The following is a 9,184-nucleotide window of genomic DNA, read 5'->3' on the forward strand; positions in this document are numbered from 1 at the left end:
CTCCTGAATAGGTAATCAAATGGCTACCCGGATTATTTGCATTAACCCCCCTTTTTATGCTGCTGCTACTCGCTGTTTATTTTCTATTATTCATGCGTAATCACTTTACCCCTACCTACATGTACATATTACCTCAATTACCTCGACTAACCTGTACCACCGCACATTGGCTCGGTAACGGTACCCCCTGTATATAGCCTCGTTATTATAATTTTATTGTTGCTCTTTTATGTTGTACTTTAGTTTATTTAGTAATGATTTTTTTAACTCTTATTTTTATTAAAACTGCATTGTTGGTTAAGGGCTTGTAAGTAAGCATTTCACGGTAAGGTCTACACCTGTTGTATTCGGCGCATGTGCAATTTTTTTTTAAATTGTATTTTATTTGATGCCACACAGGGCTGAGCCTACAGTTACAGCTGCTGTGTGTGTGTGTGTGTGTGTGTGTGTGTGTGTGTGTGTGTGTGTGTGTGTGTGTGTGTGTGTGTGTGTGTGTGTGTGTGTGTGTGTGTGTGTGTGTGTGTGTGTGTGTGTGTGTGTGTGTGTGTGTGTGTGTGTGTGTGGAGGGGGGTGTAGTGTGTGAGTAGAATTAAATTGCAGTTAATCTAAGGTCCATTTTTCACCCTGATTCTAAAAAGCATGAATTGGGGGAAGGTAAGATGATCCTAGATCTGTGCTTATGGGCCTGACATACAATACCTTCACCCCCAAACTCCAATTAACACCCTTTTCCTGGCTTCAACGCTTTCCGTAGCCGCTTTACCCATCTCTCTCTCTTTCTATGTGTGTGTGCGGATGTGTGTGTGTGAAAGAGAGAGAGAGAGTACATTGTACTGTAGTGATTGTTTGCTGCTGAAAGGTTTCACTATACTTTATCAATAACATCAAGCCATACTTAATGGAAAATGCTCAGTTAAGAAGTTAGAAGTTAAGACAAGGGCAAGTTGAAAGGCAGGACCTGGGGCACTATGTTAAAGGTGAATTTAGCTTTTTTACATCCAAAGCTCTATTTTTGATGTACATGTTATAGAAGCGTCATGAGACAATTATTTTGCTATTTCACTTGTTTTTGAGAAACGTAACCCCAACCAGTGATTCATTTCCTCATCCTTGTTGGGCAGAATGGGGGCTCTGAAAGAACATGAACGAATGCTCCAAAAACACCCAAATACGTCCTTTTAGAAACTGAAACGCTCTCAGTATAGTGATGCAGGTCTTTACATCTTGTACACATGAAATTGTGTCATTCTGAACTTTGTCCGCAATGTTATATTCCATTTTGTTGCGACTCGAGCGATACCTCTCTGTCCATTCTACAGGTAATTGCCAATATAAAGGAAACTCTTTCGTAAATTAGGGCTACAACGTATTAAAAGCAGGTGCTTCCACACAGGAAGTGCCAGAGACTTGTAGAATCTAGGCTAAGAAGCATTGAAGCTGTTCTGGTGCTTTGTGGTGGCCCAATGCCGTGTTAAGATAATTTATCTTGATATTTCCTTTATTTTGTCACTTTCCTGTAAGTTACACGGAAAATGGAACAATTGGATAGGGGAAACGGCTGGAGTCGCACAAAATCTAATAAAACATTGCGGATAAAGTTCGGAATGACACAATTTCATGTGTACAACATCTACAGCATCACTATACTGACAGAGTTTCCATTTTTAGAAGGATGTATTTGGGTGTTTTTGGAGCATTTTGTTCATTTATCTTTTTTCAGAGCCCCCGTACTGCACAATAAGACTAAGGAAATGAATCGTTGGTTGCAGTTTTTCTTTGTCAAAAACAAGTGAAATCAAAACAAAAGTGTCTGGACCCTTCTATTATATCATTTACATAAAAAATATAGATTTCTCCTTTAACTCAATGTTGTTCATGATGCAGTTGGAAGTGGTTTACCTGGAGACAGTTGTGAGAAGTTGTTTTGACACAACATAATAAATAGACAATGTGAACTTGATCATTTCACTGCATATCTAACATTTTGTTCTACGCTGAGTAAATATGCTGTGTGAAATGAGTGAAATATGCATTAATGCAAATGAACGAAGATGGAAAAGTGTTGGTTGAAGTTATATAAAGGCCAATATTAGCAAACAGAGTCCTAATGAACCCTGTGTACAGCCTCAATCCCTCAGAGTTTAACACACTCACTGCACTCTGTCCATCACACACACATGCTCACACACACACATGCACTCTGTGACAGGCCGTCACTCCACCCCTCTCACAGCACAACCAGAAGAAAGTTCAGCGCAGAGAAGCAAACATCCTCTCCTCTCCCTAACAAATCAGCATAAAGCAGCGTTGTGATGAGGATTGCGATGAGAGTGATGAGATCTAACAGGCTCAGTTTGTTGTTTACCCCGCAACGCAACGTGGCTCAGCAGAGACACACCCGCTACCTCTCTCTCTGTGACCTTGAGGCACACAGGAGTCACTTGATGCTTCTCTTGTCTCTTTGACACAAGCACACACACACACACACACAGACAGAGCAACAGCAGTCCCCCACCGTTATAAACCCTATAGTTGCACTCCGCATCCCAGCGGAGGCCATGCATCTGCGTGCCCCTCTAGGCTAGTCCTGGGGTGCATTTTCCCTGCCCCCCACACACACACACACACACACACACACACACACACACACACACACACACACACACACACACACACACACACACACACACACACACACACACACACACACACACACACACACACACACAGAGAGTAACAGCAGCCCCCCACCGTTAGAAACCCTATAGTTGCACTCCGCATCCCAGCAGAGGCCATGAATCTACGTGCCCCTCTAGGCTAGTCCTGGGGTGCATTTTCCCTGCCACACACACACACACACACACACTTCCACTGCATGGTAATGAGGGTGAGGGTTGTGGGTATAAAGGCGACAGCCTACTCACCAAATACTGACCCGCAGCTCATGGGCGGGAACGAGCACGATGGGGAAGCGTGCTGATCAGAGGGAAGCGCCACGATGCGGCTCGCTCACGCTGAAGGCACAGGCAAACCGGCTGATTAGACGCTACGATGCCGCCGCTTCAGCTGAGCTGGCTGCCGTATCTTTATTTTACATTTTTTAATGTTTGTTTTTTGCTCTCCTTTGTTTTTTTTTTTCTTTGTCCTCACAGAGACGGCGGTGGATGAGAGATGTGCGCGCGAGGGGTTTTGCACGTAATTAACTGAAATGTATTCCCATCCGAGACAAAAATTGTGCCATTTAAACTTATTATACTCGGCATTTTATTTAAAATGTATTTTTAAAGACACTGCTAGTTTTTTTTCCTTCAAAGATAAAAACCTATTCACCCAATGAAAAACAAACGGAAACTTATTGTAGGCCTATTTCCAACTTTTTAACGCCTAATGCAGAGACAGTGGATGACTGGACATCCATTTTGTGTCATCTTGACAAAGAACAATCAGACAACATGCAGATTTGGGGAAAGAAGCCTAATGAGCTTTCTGTGCAAATTGTCTCAAATTTATTGAATTCTCTGTCTCAATACTGTTTTCTCAAAGACAAAAATGTGTGAACTGAATTTCTCCTTCAAGAGATTTTAAAAGTTAATGATTTTCACCTGTCGTGTGCAGATACTGTATCTTTTGGTGCCAATCTATTCCTGCTTTAGCCAACCTGTCGGTACCTTGCCAAATGAGACAACGGTGTGCCATTATTGAGAGCAGAAACCAGACTGGCACCCAGGCTAGAGTTAGCCAGGCTGTGCCCACTCGTCTGTGCTTTTTGGCCTGGTTGTAAGACAAAGAGTAAGGGAGAGAGACAGAGGGCCAGGCCTCCCTCTCTGCCATGCGGGAGTTAACTGGCATACCCATCCTGGAACATGCAAACCCCAGCCTATCCTGGTTCAAAGTGACAGTGAGAACAATGACAAACTCTACCTTTTAGGCTCCACCACTAAAGCATTCTGGCAACGATGCTGTCTCTGGCCAAGATGGACAGATTATGGAGAAGTTGGAAGAAAGACAGGACAATGACCCATTGCAACATCCTTGAATGAGAGAACGAGAAACCGAGAGAGACCATGGCCAACTTATCTATAGCCCTGGCCAGCTTTTCATTTCTCTTTCCATATCTTCTGTAAAACTAAATTCAATGAACCCTGACCTCACTGTGACAACCCTGAGGATGTGGAGAGGAGTAAGTCTACCTTATCTGGGTGGAAAAAGTGCATGAGAGTGAGATATGATTTGGGGAGAGGGAAAGGAGTAAGAGGAGAGGGAGAGAGAGAGAGAAGAAATTGAGAGGGAGAGGGGTGAAACAGGGAGGGGGGTGAGACATGGATATGGGAGGAGAGAGGGTTAGAGGAGTGAGAGGCACAGAGGTGAGAGAAGGGGGCTGAGCGTGCCAATGTGAATTAGTGTCCAGCCCGACAGACACAGGAAAAGCAGAAAGAGGAGAGATCCTGTGAGGCAGTCTGATCAGCACGGCAGAGAAAGAGGAGGAGGAAGAAGAGGAGGAAGACGAAGAAGAGGAGAGATCTTGTAAGTCAGAGCAGTATGGCTGCCAGCACAAAGGATGGTCCTCCCTGTTATTTTCAGCCCCATTAATATCTGAACGCTGAGTACAGCCTCATCCATTATTCATTAGGATCCCAGTACGACAGAGAGGATGCATGTGTGTGTGTGTGTGTGAGAGTGACCCCGAGGCAGAGAGACAGTGGGGCCAAAGGCAGATAGAGCAGATAAATAGTCGTATAAGTGACACTGAGTGACAGAGCCTGGGGCTTTCACTGTGCTCTGTCGGCGGTGCTCTGTGGTGCACGGTGGTGCCGCGGCCAAAGGTCCAGGCTGATCCTCTGCTAACGACCTGCATGATGTATGAGTGGGGCTGGGACCGCTGACATGGGGGCTGGACGCACACTGGGCTGGGCTGGGCGACACACACTGACACATATACTGTATCACAATGACGACATGGCTTTCCCTAACACCACCCCAGGCAACCTCACTCCCCACACTCTAGCCTTGCACCCGGACCTGGGTCCAGATAGTATTTGTTATCTTTCGAAACGAACGCACCCAAAGTATTTGAAAGAAAACAAATGCTATTTGGACCCAGTTCTACCTAACACCTCCCCACCCAATGTGATATACTGTATAGCTTGTTTGATCTTTCTAGGGGTATTTTTGCGTATTACTTTAAACTTAGAGATAATAATACCCTGCCTAACCCCAGTGTATCTGAATGCAATGCGTGGGGATTTAACGATACAGTGAGTATTGACCTAGTGAACATTCACCAGTGAGGATTCAGATGATTCAATTCTATTTCAACTCATGGCGACAGACAGGGAGGGAGAGACGGTCCCTGTAGGCTTTGTGTTGCATGCCCTATTCTCCAGTGATATCGACTCCATCGGATTTGAACCCCTCTCAGCTGGAACCACATTCAGACAAACGCTCTCAACTTAACAAAGGCGGTGTGCTGTGTATGTGTGTGGCTACCTTAAAACGGACTATTAATTGTAGCAATGTGAATAGAGCTCACCTAGGGGAATACTACTATGCCATTCGGGGTTTTCCTTTATTAATTCAAATAAATTAACTGTTACCCTTCACTTCTTTGTCTATAAATCAACTGTCCTCATCGTTTGAGCTGAGAACGCGATTCTCAAGTTAATCGTAACTTATTTGTCCTGTGTCGCTCAGTTGGTAGAGCATGGTGCTTGCAACGGCAGGTTTGTGGGTTCGATTCACACGGGGGACCAGTATGAAAATGTATGCACTCACTACTGTAAGTCGCTCTGGATAAGAGCATCTGCGAAATGACCAAAAAAAGAAAAAGACTACATCGCATAATCATTGTATATACCCATTGGGCACAGACATCAGTTCAACGTCTTGTTTGGATTTACGTTTGGTTGAGTTGTCAACTAACGGCAGGTAGCCTAGTGGTTAGAGCGTTGGACTAATAACCGAAAGGTTGCAAGATCGAATCCCTGAGCTGACAAGGTAAAAATCTGTCGTTCTGCCCTTGAACAGGCAGTTAACCCACTGTTCCTAGGCGTCATTGAAAATAAAAATTTGTTCTTGACTGACTTGCCTAGTTAAATAAAGGTAAAATAAAAGAAGAAAACATAAAATCAACAAAAAATATCACCATGTCATTGGATTTAGGTTAAAAGATGGTTGAAAAAAATACAAAATTCCCTGATATTGATTACTTTTTAAAAATTCAATCACTTTTCCATGTTGATTCAACATGATCACATATACACTACCTGTTCAAAAGTTTGGGGTCACTTGTTTTTGAAAGAAAAGCAATTTTTTTGTCCATTAAAATAACATAAAATTGATCAGAAATACCGTGTAGACATTGTTAATGTTGTAAATGACTATTGTAGCTGGAAACGGCAGATTTGATATGGAATATCTACATAGGCGTACAGAGACCTGTTATCAGCAACCATCACTCCTGTGTTCCAATGGCACGTTGTGTTAGCTAATCCAAGTGTATCATTTAAAAAAGATAATTGATCATTAGAAAACACTTTTGTAATTATGTTAGCAGAGCTGAATACTGTTGTTCTAATTAAAGAAGCATTAAAACTGGCCTTTAGACTAGTTGAGTATCTGGAGCATCAGCATTTGTGGATTCGATTACAGGCTCAAAATGGCCAGAAACAAAGACCTTTCTTGTGAAACTCGTCAGTCTCTTCTTGTTCTGAGAAATGAAGGCTATTCCATGCGAGAAATTGCCAAGAAACTGAAGATCTCGTACAACGCTGTGTACTACTCCCTTCACAGAACACCGCAAACTGTCTCTAACCAGAATAGAAAGAGGAGTGGGAGGCCCAAGTGCGTAACTGAGCAAGATGATGAGTACATTAGAGTGTCTAGTTTGAGAAACAGACACCTCACAAGTCCTCAACTAGCAGCTTCATTAAATAGTACCCGCAAAACACCAATCTCAACATCAACAGTGAAGAGGCGACTCTGGGATGCTGGCCTTCTAGGCAGTTGCAAAGAAAAAAACATATCTCAGACTGGCCAATAAAAAGAAAAGATTAAGATGGGCAAAAGAACACAGACACTGGACAGAGGAATAGTTTTTAGCTGTGCTAATATAATTGCAAAAGGGTTTTCTAATGAGCAATTAGCCTTTTAAAATGATCAAGTTGGATTAGCTAACACCGTGCCATTGCTGATAATTGCCTCTGTACGCCTATGTAGATATTCCATGTCAATTCTGCCGTTTCCAGCTACAAAAGTAATTTACAACATTAACAATGTCTACACTGTATCTCTGATCAATTTGATGTTATTTTAATAGAATTTTTAAAATATTTTCTTTCAAAAACAAGGACATTTCTAAGTGACCCCAATCTTTTGAACGGTGGTATTTATTTTTTGTTGTTGAAATGACGTGGAAACAATGTTGATTGAAACAGATTTTGCCCAGTGAGTATCTATTTACCTCATCAAAGAATATGACCTTTTTCATATATTTTCACCATATGTATGTTCAGTTTATAGTTGTAATAATAGAGACTGTACCACAGTAACAATGATTCCTTATACAATTACCATGTGGGGAAACAACTGATGTCTGAACAGATACCAGTCTTCCCTTCATCTTCCAGCATCATCTTTATCTGAACAACAGAAAGAGTCTCTAATTACATCTTACTGGGCAAACACTGGTTGAATCAACATTGTTTCCACACCATTTCAATAAAATGATGTTGAACCAACGTGGAATAGACGTTGAATTGATGTCTGAGCCCTGCATGAGGATTCAGTGGGATGATTCAGTGACATCCAATCATTTTATACTGTAGGTCTACTCTGTCTATATATTGGACACTATTTTATTTAAAGTGACTGCATGTGTTCTTAGTTTGCTGGCCATTGATAAAGAGGTTGAGACTTGCCTGCTGTAAGATGGCCTTCCTTCACAGCAGGATCATTCAGTTCCAGATCAGAGTCTGGGGTCAGCTCCACTCTCATGAAATGCCTCTTGGTTTTTAAAGGCTAAGGAATAAACAGGAATGTTTAAAACTGAATTAATTGAAATGGCATCAAATGGAATGAATTAACCACCTCCCATGATTTGTGGAATATGATTGATCTTTTAGCACATCATATGAGTCAGATAAAGGTCATGTTTGATTTGAATCGCCATTTAGTGTTACAGGGAGAGATTATCTATGCTTAACATTCTGTAAAGGAGTATATTTATTTTGCGTTTTGCAGGAAAGCCCGGTTTCTCACTGTAGAGGAGATCATCACTCACCCCCGCAGCAAAAGAGAAGGCCTTTTCGGTGTCACAGGACCAATCCGCCCATCTGCCCTTGATGCCAAATGCAACACAGTTCTCTGCCCAGTGGCCAGAAAGACGGTTACTGGGTTGTCCCTCGATCCAGTTTGTGAACGAGGAGTCAATCTGGTCTGACCACATCCAGGGCTCCCTGTCCAGGCTGATCCACACCACCGGGTCACCAGCTACACCAGCTATCTCGTCGTTCTCATCCTGGTTACTCACGTGTGGTTGTCCCTGCACTGCAGTAGCTTTAAACCTCTCTGCAGCCCATAGCCTCTCCTATGTAAACACTATTCTGCTGTAGCCCGAGCTGTATGTGAGAAAGTATGTACAGTACAATCTAACACAGATTTTACTTTACATTTAGTCCCCCTTAATAAATACTTCATTAATGGTTTGTAAAGGCTGGATAAGTAGTTTAAATACTGTTAATTGTGTTTTTATAAATCAGTATAAATAAGCGCTCAATTGTAAAAGTGTCTCTGTGTGTGTGATTGTAGTTTTTGAGAGCAGAAAATATTGATTGATTCTCCCTATCGTAGCTGATGAATAAATGTTCACTGGAATATTTGCTGTCAGACCATTCAGACCACTTCGTCATGACCACACAGGACTCACTACTAGTAGTGATTGTCTACCATAGACCCCTTGCAGCTGTTCATGACATCGTCATACATCATATTGTAAAACCCTGTCTACTATAATGTCCAGCGGCCTGTCCATCTCCTCCATGTTGTTTACAGTGGCCAGGTCAGTGTACCTCTCGCTGCAGTAACTGGGCCCAGATCAAGGTCTTGAGCTCGTTCACAAAGCGGTACTCACGGGGGAGACTAGAATAGTGGGTGAGGGACCCTGTGAACAGAGGTGTCACTAAACACC

General features: G+C 42.6%; 1 protein-coding gene across 1 annotated transcript in view; it reads left to right on the forward strand.

Annotated features, from left to right (window-relative positions):
* The window catches only part of nek7 (NIMA-related kinase 7), a 166,608-nt gene extending 157,758 nt beyond the window's left edge, over positions 1 to 8,850 (forward strand). Inside the window, exon 10 of the mRNA XM_038999736.1 lies at positions 8,239 to 8,850. Within this exon, the coding sequence (XP_038855664.1) occupies positions 8,239 to 8,340 (102 nt within the window). The 3' untranslated portion in view covers positions 8,341 to 8,850. The remainder of the gene's footprint in view (positions 1 to 8,238) is intronic.
* The last annotated feature ends 334 nt before the right edge of the window (positions 8,851 to 9,184 follow it).

This window comes from Salvelinus namaycush, chromosome 8 (assembly GCF_016432855.1).
Source record: "Salvelinus namaycush isolate Seneca chromosome 8, SaNama_1.0, whole genome shotgun sequence".
In the NCBI taxonomy this organism is placed as follows: domain Eukaryota; kingdom Metazoa; phylum Chordata; class Actinopteri; order Salmoniformes; family Salmonidae; genus Salvelinus; species Salvelinus namaycush.